The 14,246-nt window shown below is 42.6% G+C and overlaps 1 protein-coding gene across 1 annotated transcript in view; it reads left to right on the forward strand.

Moving 5' to 3' along the window:
* Positions 1-216: 216 nt before the first annotated feature.
* GAB3 (GRB2 associated binding protein 3) overlaps positions 217-14,246 on the forward strand; it is a 93,901-nt gene continuing 79,871 nt past the window's right edge. Inside the window, exons 1-2 of the mRNA XM_067548203.1 lie at positions 217-276; positions 1,208-1,413. Coding sequence (XP_067404304.1) covers positions 1,342-1,413 — 72 coding nt within the window. The 5' untranslated portion in view covers positions 217-276; positions 1,208-1,341. The remainder of the gene's footprint in view (positions 277-1,207; positions 1,414-14,246) is intronic.

Here is a 14,246-nt window from a genome sequence, read left to right on the forward strand (position 1 = left end):
GTCAGCTGAAGGGGATTTGCAGGGATGAGAGCTTCCAGAGGAGCTCAGACTAAGCCAGCGTCTGACCGCTTTCGGGGCAGGATGCAGACCCTTCCTCTCTTTCCCACCACAGCCAAATTAATGGGAACGTCCCGGGGGGGGGAAGGAGGGGAGTCAATATGCCCTTAGGTGGGTGATTTTCAAACTGGGGTATGCCAGTTCTTACTGGGGGTATGCAAGAAAAACCCTGTAATAGTGGACAACGCATCTTATTTAGTAAGACTTGGCAATCTAATGGTAAGTATGTCAGGACCTTATCTCAGACGGGGGACCGGGAGGCTACATTATTTGGAAGGGGGCAGGTGGCCTAACAAATATGAAACCCACTGCCCCTGGGGCACCTCTGGACCAGGGAACAGCAGGAGACTCCTGCCATCCACTAGGCACCTGGTCAGACGACTTGATTTCTTAGGGGAACATGCAGAGGCTAGTGGGAGGGTAATGTTTCCTCCGGCTCATGTCCAGTGCCGCTGGGAAGCCTGGAGGGCGACCTGTCCCTGCAGCCGAAGAGAGGGAAACCAGAGTCACCTCGCCCTGGCTTCCGGTCAATGTGACAGCTCGCCGCCGCCCCGGCTGGGGTGCTGGCTGAGCCGGGTCGCACGGCAGGTGGCTCGGAGCGCATCCTTCGGCCGGCAGCCGGCGCCCAGGGGCTCGGGCGGGGCCCGACGTGTTTGTTGCGGGCGGCGTTGGCTGGGTACGAAACCCGCGCCCGGCTGAGCCTGCGGGTGGATGGATGCGGAGCGATCCCCGCCCTCCTTCCCGTCGCCTGAGACGGAGCAGGTTCCTCCCCCTAATGGGCTGGGGGCTCGGAGTGAATCACACGCCGGCTTTCCCGTCCGCTTCTGTCCGTCCGCCCGCTTTCCAGAGCCCGGCGGACCCCCCTCCCCAGCCGCCTGCTCCAGTCCAAGGTGACCGAACAGGAGGGCCAACCCTGCACCAGACTGCGGGCGAGACGCAGCCGCTGGTCCGGCCCCAGCCGGGCGGTGCTCGGAGAACCGGCGGCGCGTCAGTTTCGGGCTGTTTTGCACACGCTTGTTTTTGTTTATCCCAGTCCCTGGCCCTCGGCCCCGTCACGTGCTCCGTGTGTTGCATTGTGTTGTCCGTGGGAGGGGAGCCGCCTGTGTCCGCGATCAATGTTGTGACTGACTTCCTCCTTATGCTACAGCAGCATTGGAGCCCAGCTGAAGGAAGCCGATCGCTGCTAGTTTCAAATTGGCTGGGAAGGAACAATACACACACACAGACACACACACACACACACACACTGGGTTCCGTGCCTCTTCTCTTCCAGAGGGGGGGAAGATGAGCTCGGGGGACGTTGTTTGCACTGGATGGCTCATTAAATCACCCCCCGAGAAGAAACTGAAGAGATACGTAAGTAAAGCGCCTCTCCTGCTATTTATTCTTCCGTGTCCAAGAGCGTTGGGTGCATCTGCTCCGTGTCTAACTCTCTTGCCTTTGAAATGTGTCGCTGATTTAAGCGTTGGTCGGGACCAACACAATAAGAGAAAAGTCTCCACGCTTGTTAAGTGATTGAACGTTCGGTAACATTTTCGTGCCTTTCGAAAGGAACCTTTCCGGCTCGCAAGACCCGAATACTTAAATTGTATGTTATGCAACGTAGCTTAGGTTTAAACCACATTTCAGTTTCAGTTAATGTTGCCATAACTATAACAGTGTTGTAACAGTCACTCCAATGTATCTTTTCCAGAAGCTGAGAAGAACCTAATGTAAAATCCTGGCTTGAATTACGGTGATATGTTTTGCTAAGATGCTATGTAATGGCAATTAGACTTGATAATGCCAGTGTTTTGTGACATTTTTGTTTGCCAGATTAACATCCCAATTGCGTTTACACCGCTGCACTTTTTTTGCCTGTCATAAAGAAGTGCTAGGAGATGCCTTGCTATAAAGTTCCAAAAGGTAAAATGGACTGAGCAAAACAAACCAGGATTTCCAAGCCTGGATAGCAGCGACTGCATTATGAGCAACGGGGGCCCCCTTGTTTCATTTTCTATCTGTCTGCCTGTTTTCCTACAAAAAAGGGTGTGTGTTACAAACATAGCAAACCGGATCACTGGTAGGCTGCATGGAAGGCATTCCAGGCAGAAATAAATAACTTTTTTCTTTCTTTTTAAATTTGCTTGGAACAGCACTAAACTTAAACCCATCTTGTGCCATTCTGCATGCACATTTATGAAAAATCCTAATTCAGGCATGTTATTGTTCAGTCTTTTGGAACTGTATGATGTTCACTTAAGCAATTAGCACTTTCAATCTATCTTGCCCTACAGCACTTTCCTAGACTAAAAGGATGCCACCATATGTTTCTATCATAATTTTGTAGCCATTACATCATTTGTCATATTTGCGTGGGTTTATTGGCATTTTTCTTCTGGACTGCTGATGCTAGCTTTTTCTAGTAATATGGGGAACCACTCTGTCTTGTGAAGAATGAAATCACAGCTCTTTTGCAATGGACTTCTTTTCTAAAAGCAAACAAAAGAGGTAATTTGCTGATGATAAAACTGACTCACTTATTCTAAGCATCAGTTTCTTCTCTCAAACCATGGTAGTGCATTTAAATGACTGAATCTTTGCTTTGTTCAGATCACATTTTTTAACTAAAATAACCCCTCAAATCTGTCTTGAGGAGCAGAATATAAATAGGGAAATCTAGGTTTTGTAGTATTTTCTTTAATAAATAGCATACTAACACTGTTTTGCAGCAGGCACTAGACAGTGTATAAGCCACTGATTCATCCAGCTGGTAGCATTAGAAACTCTGTCAGTGAAACTATTTTTGATGACTCAATATTCATAAAAGGCAAGGAAGAGAAAACAGAATGTGACAAAGCTGGGAGTTGAAAGCCCCCATTATACAGTCAAGATAATAGTCGCAGCAGGGGCAGTGATCAGCTCACAAAACTAGCTGCAATCTGCAAAAGCTGTCTCTATAAACCCCTGTGGAATTGGGTCTACATTATTCTTCAAACCTGAGCCATTAGATTAGCTAGATTTCTCCCCTGATTAATGTTTGTTTTCTGGTCAATGGGATAAACTACTGCCTTGTTCACAGTAAAGCAGAAGCAAATCTACTGTAAGTACAGCAAAGATTAACGTCCTTTCTCTTATCCCAGTGGTTACAGTGTGGGTGGCAAAACCTGAATGGTAAAGTAATTTTTGGTAGTAATAATACCTACTTCTTATATTGCATTTTTCATCTGTAAATATCAAAGCACTTTAAGGGATGATTTTTTTTCTGCTATGGTTTCATCACCAGTATTTTCTGGCATAATGACCCCCAAAAAAAACAACCAACCCTGTTAAACGAGTGACTGACTAAATTACTTTCTGCATGTACTAAGTATCAATTTCTTACTTCAGAATGCTATAGGCTACGATTGTGGACAGAAACCATCCACTGATCCCAAAGCTTGCACCACTCTTTGTGCCCAGTTGTCAGTGTATATTCGGATACGGAAGCTTTCACAGATTTTAAAACTTATTCTGTTCAAATTGTAAACACATGGGTCTGATGTGCCACTCGTTCGCACCAGTTTTACACTAGTAACTCAGCTGACTTCACTGGTGTTGCTCCCAGTTTACACTGATCTGAGTATAGGATGGAGACCCATAAAAGATCAGGTACTCTCCCTGTTCATACACACAAGTGTTCTTATGCTGCATCTATTGCAGCCATTGGGAAATTCTCAGTGATTTCAATGGGATAAGGAGCAGAGGTATATGGAGGGGAAGGGAATAGACCCTCAGTCTCAGACTTACACATTAGGGTGCTGAGGCTGCAAAGACTCACAGGTGCTTAATGTTGTGCATTGTGAGTAGTCCCACTGAAGTCAATGGGGCTACTAGCAATGTGTAAAAGGAAGCATACGTGTACCTCTTTGCAGGATTGGGACCTAACGCTCAGTCTGCCCTCTCTGAGGCCTGGCCTGCACTTCAAAGTTAGGTCAATGTATCTACGGTGATCCAAGGTATGAAGCTTATGCCCCTGAGTGCTGTAGCTATGCTGACCTGACCCAGTTTAGGCACAGCTAGGTTGATGGAAGAATGCTTACATTGACCTAACTACCATCACCCAGGGAGGTGCAGTTCCTACAATGACAGAAAGAAAACTCCTTTCAGTTGCTGTAGGAAGTGTCTCTAGTATGGCTACAGCACTGAAGCTGTGCCAGTGTAGCGCCCGTAGTGTAGACAGGGCCTCATGCTTCTACCCAGTGAACTCAGTTAGTTAGGTTCCATGAGCATAAACAAAGTCAGAATTTGGCAGTAAATAAGGATAAAATTATTCTGAAGCCTGTGGAAACTGAAAAACAGGTGTTGGAGTCTGTATTTTTCCTGTAATGTCTCACGAAGCTGATACTCTTAGTATTGCTATCCTTAGAAGTGTCTTATCATTCCCTAACAAAGGGTGCTGTCTTACATGTGCAGGAAATGAATGTGAGATTAATTATCAACATGTAACTTTCTGTAAAAACATAGCCTAATGCTAAATGCAGAGAATTCATTAGAAAGCACAGGACACTTGATTTTTTTAAAAAATCTTTTAACAGTATTCCTGTACAATATTGTACTGCTTTCTTAGCGTGAAACATTAATTTTTCATCAGCCTATCTAAAGGCTTAACTGTGCAAGGAATCTCCCTGGAGACTATTTGGTGTTTGCTGCAGCCCTTTGTCCCATATATATGACCTGCAAATGGCTGAGCTCTCATTTCCCCACTTTGTTCCATTTTGGGCTTTTCTCCATTGATTTAAGCTATGTAGGTTTGGGGGGAAAGTGGTATTCTATAAGGTGCTGGTGCAGGGTTTGGTGGGCGGGAGAGGATAGGAAGATGCTGGGGGAGTAACCATGAAAGCACTAGTTACAGAGTAGGCGGGGACCATAGTTTCCTAGAATAAGAATTCTAAATATCAGGCTCAATATACTTTAAATTTGGACATTTTGGGCGAAATCCTGGCCCCATTGAAGTCAATGGGATTTTTGTCATTGACTTTGATGGGGCCAGGGTTCTGTACTGGATGACAAGGGATTATCTGGGCTTGTTCGGAGAGTGGGCACTGAATATTTAGGTCTCTTTTGCTGGTGTGCTTTTATCCCCTCTATTAACACTTAATAAATTCAGCCAAGTCAGCAAATTAGATTAAGTATGTAACATCTCACTGGAGAGAGCACTTACTGTAGAATAAACTATGTATGCATCTGCATCTTTCCAGCCAAAGCCGACTCTAGCCACTTGTAGCTAAGGCAATGAGAGTTCAGAAAGGAAGAGCGGGCCGGGATATGCCATCTACAATCAGTTATACAGTATGAGTCCTGAAAAATAGGAGCTTTTTGGTATCCTTAGTGTTGTAGATGTAGCTGGGAATAACCACCAGTCTCTCACTGTTGAGAAAAATAAAACTGCTTCATGGCCTAGAAGAGAGAGGAAGTATTGTCAGTCAGGGTGTCAAATTTACTACTAGCCAAGAAAGACACAAAAGAGGAGGATCCACAGCTATGCTGGCGAACTCCAGGACTAGCACCCTGGTGAGAAGCCTAGCCCCATAGATGCTTTTTTGGTTTCCCCCACCCCATAACCATAAAGGCTAGAAACTCTAAGGCCAGATTCTTAACTGGTGTAAATCAGGGTAGTAGCTCCATTGAAGTCTGTACTGCATAGACTACCAGCAGCTGAAAATCTGACCCTTCGTTTTTAAGCTTCAATACTGTAGAAATTGATGGGGTAGTCATCCTTCCTCACCAGGCCAAAGTTTCCACTTGACTTGGGTGAATGGATCTTTCAAATAGTACCAACAATCAAAATTCCTTGTCCAGAGCTTGAAAATATAGGCTAAAATGGATCCAATGTAAGGAGAGAGAGAGACTTCAGTTTTTCACCATAATCCTTCTTGGAGCTTCTATGTTAGAAATGTCATGAATTGAAGTTAGCTTTGGATTTTTGACAGGTTAGCTAAATTGCTAAACTAGGTTGTGGTAAACAATATTAGTTCAGAATATCTGAAGCTTCATGATCCACACACATGGTTTGACATTGAATGCTAAGCTTTAGAAAGATATGAGAATGGCTAACAGTTTCCTCTGAACAACTTCTCCATTTTTTGCTGAAGTTCTGGTATTTGTCAGGAGAACATACAGGAAGCTACTAGCAGCTAAGAAGAAACCAAGAAAAATTTAATTATGGGAATAAAGTGCTCAAGCAATGGAAACAAAAATCCTGCTGCTGGGATGTAAAATATCATCCAGAATGGTCTATGATTCCTTAGTACTTGAGTTGATGTCAGCAGGGGACACTTCCATCCTGCTTGAAACAAAGTCTGCACATTCTACATACAGGTCAAATTAACCCCTTTAGTAAGGTTTTACTTTATTGGTATTGCTTTAAAAAGAACAGAAGAAATCCCTGAACTTAAGTTTCTCTCTAAGCCTACTTATTTCTTGCAGTGCAGAATCTTCCGATTTTTACCCTATCCCCCCGCAGACAGTAATGCCCATCCTTTATGCTCTAGTGGGATTAATAAGATGCACTTGTCACAGAGAGACAGCCAACCACTTTATGAAAGGCTTATAACTCCTGTTAACAACAGAAGACCCCTATGTCCTCATGTGTAGGTCATAGATCCTGTCTCCTTGATATAAATTGTGTGTTCTTCAGCTATGTTCTATTCTATGTGTTGATAGTGGCTGGTGTTCCTATCAGACTACTAATTTTTGAGAAGGGTACAGAAAACTGAGGTACCAAGTGAAGACTGGTTGCAATGGAAGTTCCTTTGGGGCAAGGACCATGCCCTTTAAAGCACTAGAGAGACTGATGTCAAACAGTGAAGTTATTTGCAGAGTTTCCTTCTCTGCTATTAAATGTTCATAATTCGGTGAGTGTTAATCAGATCATTTAATCCTACTTTAACCATGTGTTGGTGGTCTGATATAATGTTTACTCTTTTGAGATAGGGATTAATTCTAAGAAAAAAAATTATAAAAAATAACCACTGCTGTTCTTGGCACTCTGAATATCAAAATTTCCGTCAGACTATTAATTTGGGTGGAGCCGTAATAGCCCTGAAGCCCCAGTTTAATCTTTGACTACATGTTTTCAGTGCCCTGGAATGTCCAGCTATTGGTTTCTTTTCAAAACAGCAAAAGAGAAGTTATCAAATCTTTGCATTTGAAAATAAGGACTTTAAAAAAAAAAAAAAGGCATTCCATGAACTAAAGTGGAGAAGGAAATGTTAACTTAATGGTAATTAACCTAGTGATGCAATCAGACATACAGTAGAGGAGAAAAAAAGCTGTTAAAATAGTGGCCTTGTGGGAGAACCTTTGTTATAGCCTATGGAAATTGCAAGGCACCTAACAACGTTTCTTCTACCCAATATTATTATTAAAAACATTATGATAGAGCAACATTTGTATTGGTCATCTCAGAGCATCTGCCACTTTTAATGTGTTCTATACTAATTTGTTTTATTATTATTAGTTTTTTTGGGGGGAAGGCATATTATGTGGCAAATTTACACTTGTAAAGTTTTTCAGAAGAGAGGTTTTTTTCATCTGTGCTGAAAGTGAATTAGTAATATGATCATGCAGGAAAAAAGCCACACATGCTAAATCAGAAATGAAATTTGCATGTCAAAACATTTCATCCAGGCAGATGATGTAAATTTGCTCCATCTTATTTGACTATTGAATAAAATGCTTTAATTCAACTTTTTGTTTTATTATTTTTTAAAATCCCTGCTTTAGTTGGTTTTCTGTTTCACCCAACTTGCACCAGGACACAACTGGCTTTTCAAATGTATATCAAGAGAAAATTGAAATTTAACGAGCCTTGAGAGGTATCAGCCAGGGTGGTGTAAATTACAGTATTATCAACCCCAAGCATTCAAAAGTCATGGGTGAGATCCCCAAAAAAGTAACGAGATTCTTTTAACAAGAATTCACTTTTTTTAAAAAAAAATATGCCTTCTGGCTTTTGCACTTGTGGGGTCCATGTTTGCTTTTCTGCACAATGATGAAGGCTAGAAACTGTCTCTTTATTTAATTAGATCTGAGATTCTTACAATCACATAACTCTGTGATCTGAAGCCTTAAGAAAAACACCAAATATCACAAGACTTGCAATGAAATCATGACAGTTGGCAACATATACAGATGATAAAGTGGTGTAAAGTTCCTACTGAACATAGGATCTGGTTGAAATATAGTTAGGACCCTGCAACCTCTAAGGGAAGGGTCCTGTTTTACAATATAAGGGCATAGGCAAGGCCCTGTATATAACTTAGTTCTGCAGTCATTTTTTTAAAAGAGTGCTCATTTGTGCTCTGGAGCTATTAGTTAAAAATAAATCGAGTCTTAATGGTGTAGAAATGCTTTCCTCACCATTTTGAAGCTGAGCATTGTTATCTTCCTGAGTCTGCAAAGAGACAGAGCTGAAACAATAGTTCTTATAGGTGTGAGCTGCTCTATGCATTTGTGTCAACAGGCTATCTAATTGTGAAGGCAAATGATAATATCAACATTGTTTGTTCTTCTCTGCTGATCTTTTTAGCAGGAACGTCAAGCTAAGGTACTTACTAACTGTTGTTATTGAGTGTATTGGCACATATTGAAGGGGGCAATTAACTGCTGTTATAGGTTGCTGGAATAAGGGATTCAAGAACCCGCTCTCACTTAGCATTTAAAGTAATCATTGCTCTTCCCAAAATGGGGAGGAGGGGGGAAAAAAGAATCCATCCCTTACCAATAACAATCTGGCTGTCAACAGCCCCAGCTGCCCTGGACTGTCACAACTAGCTCTGGCTTCCCTCCCAACAACTTGTACAGTACAGTTCTGCATTTTCAAGGCAAGTATCAAAGCACATTGCTTCTATATTTTCAAAATCCAATTAAATTCAATAGCAAATAACACAAGAAACAGCTAACTTATTTATTTACGTTCTCATTCGCTAAAAACCTGTGTGTTAAAATGTCCCTGAATATGCAACGGACTGTCCAGTTTGCTGCAGGAAAACCTGCACTGTAGGCCCCTGATGAAGGTCCGGAGTACATGAGACCTTGCTCTTCTGGTGCTCCCTTCCTGCAGAATTTGCAGGTCACAGGTAACATTCAGGAGAATAATGGTGATGCTACCTCTGTGACTTTCCACTTATCACTTAATTTTTGTTACTTTGCTATTGTTTGTCTTCTAGAAATCCAGCATAATCCTTCTGTTTATGAAAGAGACAAGCTTTTGAGCTACACAGAACTCTTCAGGTCTGAGGAAGATACTCAGAGTGTCACAGCTAAATACAAGGTGAAACAGATTGTAGCAGCATGTGTAGTTAACACATATTCTAAGGCCATTTAAGCTAAAGTGATTCTGGCAATTACAGGCCAGTAAATATAACTTCAGTACCAGGCACATTGGTTGAAACTATAGTAAAGAACAGAATTATCAGACACATAGATTAACACAATATGTTGGGGAAGAGTCAACACGGCTTTTGTAAAGGGAAATCATGCCTCACCAAACTATTAGACTTCTTTGAGGGTGTCAACAAACATGTACAAGGGTGATCCAGTGAATATAGTATACGTGGACTTTCAGAAAGCCTTTGACAAGGTCCCTCACCAAAGGCTCTTAATTAAAGTGAGCAGTCATGGGATAAGAGGGAAGGTTCTCTCATGGATCAGTGACTGGTTAAAAGACAGGAAACAAAGGGTAGGAAGAATTGTCAGTTTTCAGAGTGAAGAGGCAAATACGGCGGCCCCCCACAAGTGTCCATACTGTGACCAGTGTCGTTCATAAAATGATCTGAAAAAAGAGAGAAACAGTGAGATGGCAAAGTTTGCAGATTCAAAATTATTGGAGATAGTTAAGTCCAAAGCAGACTGCAAAGAGTTACAAAGGATCTTACAAGACTGGGTCACTGGGCAAGAAAATGGCAGAAGAAATTCAGTGTTAATAAACACAAAGTAATACACATGGGCAAACATAACCCCCAACTTTGTGTACAGAAAGATAGGGTCCAAATTAGCTCTTACCATTCAAGAAAGAGACTGTGGAGTCATCGTGGATAATTCCCTGACAACATCTGGTCAATGTGCAGTGGCAGTCCAAAAAGCTAACAGAATTAAGAACCATTAGGAAAGGGAGAGATAATAAGACACAAAATATCATAATGCCACTATATAAATCCATGGTATGCCCACACTGAGAATACTGTGCTCAGATCTGGTTCCCCTATCTCAAAGAAGATCTATTAGAATTGGAAAAAGTACAGAGAAGGGCAACAACAATGGTTAGGTGGATGGAACAGCTTCCATATGAAGAAAAATTAAAAAGACTGGGACTGGTGTTCATGGGCCACTTCACCTTAGAATGTGTGTGTCAGGAATCAGAGGCTGCAGCAGATCTAATGTCCAGGCAGCCTCATCACTACAGCTGGCTTGCAGCAGGCTGCCTGATTGGCCATGCCACCTGATTGGCACCACGGCCGGCAGACTGGCTTTGAGCAGCCAGCCAGCAAGGTGCTGCTGCTGAGTGCTGGCTTAAATGTTGTCTGCCACTGTGCCTGTTCCTGTGTTATCTACTTCCTGCTGCTCCTGCCTTGCCCCCAGCCTTGTCTCTTGCCTGCCTAAGTCCCCTTCTTGCCTGATACCATGCCTGCTCTAGTTCCTGCCCTCCAGTTTGACCTTGGTTTTGGATCCTGATGCTGGCTCTGACCCTAGTCTTTGGGATCTGACGCCTGCTCCAATCACTAGGCTAGACCACCCTTGTCCCAGTCAGCTGACTGTGTTAATTATCGATATTAAACAATCTGTTTTACCTTGTCTTTAGCTGTGGCTCTCTGAGTACCTTTCCCAGACCACAAGAAGAGCTCTGTCTGGCTCAAAAGTTTGTTTCTCTCACCAACAGAAGTTGGCCCAATAACAGATATTACCTCACCCACCTTGGCTCTCTAATATCCTGGGTCCAACACAGTTACGACAACACTGCAAACAGTAAAATATTTGTCATGAGTAGAATGGATTTAAAATTAAATTAATCAAGGGCTAAATTTAAATGTGAATTGAACTGAACCCTGAAAACAGTATTATAAAGTCTCACGACTGATTTTAGACAACAAATTTTAAGTTAATGGTCACCATTATAAATTGTGTGAATCCCATGTTTCAGTTATCATGGATTATATAAACTCTTCTGACAGGCTTTTTAATGGTTATAACTGGACAGTCAGTCACAGCTGTAAACTCAGCAGAGTATATAGCTCGTGAACCAGCTGCTTCTACATCCAAGACTTTTACAAATTCTTTGTAAAGGTCCAAGGAATTTACAGTTGAGAAGCTGTATTTCCAGGCTGCCAATGGCTGCCAAAGAGAAACCAACAGTTCACAGTGATCATGAATTAGCTATTTTTATACTTGCAGCAATTACACACTCTGCAGAGAAAGCTACTGAGTTAATAAAGGTCTTGAGCTATCTGTGAGATCACAAACTTACACACTCTGCAAAAAGGTGGACATTTATAAATGGTGTGAAATAGCATTTCTAGGATCTGCCGCACATTTACAGAGAAGCCAGAGAGTTCATAAAGTTCATGCACAACTAAAATAGATATGAGCAGAGAAACAAGCACTAAGATGGCAACTACATTTTCGGTGGCAGTGAAGAGACAATTTTTCAAGAAAGCCTACCCTAATTCACAATGGCATCATTAATCCTGCCAATCTATCTATTATTTAATAATGTTGACCGTGTCAGCTAGGTGCTTCCCAGCCTTAAGTAGTTTAACTTTTATTAAGTTCAAGAGTTTGAACCCAAGCCTAATACGAATGATTGTCTGAGTTCTCACTGAAACTTAGGGTAAACTTCAAAAGTGCTTACGTGATTTAGGAGCCAAAGTCCCATTTTTTAAAAGTGATGTAAGCACTTAAAGAGACTTACTTTCATTGGGAAAGCCAATGGGATTTCGACTGCTAAATGCCATTTGAAAATAGGACTTTGGCTCTGAAGTTACTTAGGGTTGAATCCCTAAAGGGCACTTAGCTCAGCATTGCAACACTGAACTTAGGTGCCCTGTGACCTGACTGAATCCACAGCCCTGAGGCAGATGTCCAGGCTCCCAATGAAATGCATGGGGTGAGTTAGGCATCTAAGAATAGATTCCACAAATGCCATCAAGGTGAACGGAAAGCTAGCTAAGCTAGCCAATAGGAAATGCCAAGGAGAGCCGTTATGGCTTAAGCCAGTCCCTCAAAGGGTGTTAGGCGCTGCAGTCTGCACCTGTCTCCATGTCGGATTCACAGCTGTGAACCCTCTCCTGGATTCAGGTGCCTAAGCCTTCGGTTGCAAAAGACAGCGGTGGAGGCGGCACCTCCTGTATAACCTTTGGCACAGAGGTTAGAGCACTCACTCAGGAAGCCTCCGTTCAAACCCTCCAGCTGCCTGATTTGTAGCAGAGATTTGAAACCTACTTGTCAGGGGAATATCCTAATGGCTGAGATATATAGGATATTCGGGGGGCGGAGGAGGAGGCCCTTTCTCAATCTTTCCTGTTGAAGCCATTCTATTTGACTCCTACCTCCCAAGTAAGTGCCCTAGCTACTGTCTGTAGTCATTCTCACCCTTCCTTTAGCTCAATGAATGTTTGATTATTTATGCGCCGTGGAACAGCTTCCAAAGGAGAGACTGAAAGAGACACTCCCCCTGAATATTTTGAGGTACTCTCCTGAGCAGTGGGTTCAAATCCTTGCTCCAAATCAGGTAAAAGGAGGATTTGAACACAGATCTTCCATACCAAGGGTGAACACTATAACCAGTGGACTGAAGATTGTAAGGAGGACAGTGGCACCACCACCATCCCCTCCCACAGCTTCCTGTGGGGCACAGTTTGTTAGGCAGCCTCTGAGATTTCATATCACATCAGGCCCCACCGGTGAGATAGACAAGGGAATGCTTAGTTTGAGACCCCCCCCCCCCCCAGGGCTTAGGTGTGAGCTAGACCGTGGGTGTCAGGACTTAGGTGTCTGTGTGTATGCTCACCAGCAGGTTTGTAGGTGTTACGGGGACTTTTATCAGCAGAAACCCTTAGGGATTTTAGGCACATCCAGGGTTAATGACAGCTGAGTGGGGGAAGTGGGGATCTGAATTTTGGATTTAGCCATTTACAGTGACAGATGTCTAAATTCCTCTGGGGATCTAGCTCTCAGACACCTAAAATGTTTTACTCCTAGAGCATCGTAGATCATGTTGTTCTGGAGCTATAGATGGTCAAATAATGTTGAACTATTTTTGAAAAGTGGGAAGAAACCCACTTTCCTCCACTAAGTTGCATTAATAATTCAAACTATTCCAAAAGCCACTCTACTCTGCTTTGAAACCATGCTACACGTGCTCACATGTTTGTAAAATAAAGGTTGGAGTGAGGGAGGTAAGAGGTTTATTATGGGAACAACCTCCATGATGGCTTTTCTGTTGTGATTCCATATGCATCTCTCTGTGCTTTGTGTATTGCACAAACTGAAAACACTGTAATACTGGCTTTTTAAAAGAAAAAATGAAACCATTATCAGAGGGTTATTAAATTGAAATTCTTTAACAGACTTTTCATATGAAAAACATGTTTGGTGGTTTTTTGGTTTTTTTTTAAACTGACATCTGAAAATTCTGTTGCTATGTTACTGTAATAGTGTGTAGGCTGCTAAATAAATAAAGGGAGTTTAGTCCATGCCAAAAATAGAAAGTCAGGTCAGAGGTGACATTTGGGAAAAAATATATATAATTATTACTTTTTCTTCCTATCTCTCTCTTCTGTTTCTTCACCCCAGACTGGGCACAAGTGGGTGCTGCACTAACCCCAGAGGCTTTGGATCTCTGACACCCCAAGAGTTCACTTTGGTGTGTTTTGTTTTGTTTTGTTTCACATTCCAGCCCAAATCTGCAAAGGAAATTCTGGCAAAATTACTGAGTTTTACATGCTTCTTAAACAGAGAATAAGCCCCTCCTGGGAGCCTGTGGGGAGGGGAATTGTCCGAAAATGCAGCTGAAGTTGGTTTGCTCCGATGGTAACATGGATGAATGGTGTGAACTTGAAGGAAGGATGGTCTTGCAGTTAAGGAGCCGACTGAGACTCATGAGATGTCAGTTTACTTCCTGGTTCTGCCCCAGACTCCCTGTGTGGCCCAAGGCCAGATTTACAAAGGTA

Source organism: Emydura macquarii, unplaced genomic scaffold (genome assembly GCF_026122565.2).
Source record: "Emydura macquarii macquarii isolate MOO-44397 ecotype Brisbane River unplaced genomic scaffold, CSIRO-AGI_Emac_v2 contig_1253, whole genome shotgun sequence".
Taxonomy (NCBI): domain Eukaryota; kingdom Metazoa; phylum Chordata; order Testudines; family Chelidae; genus Emydura; species Emydura macquarii.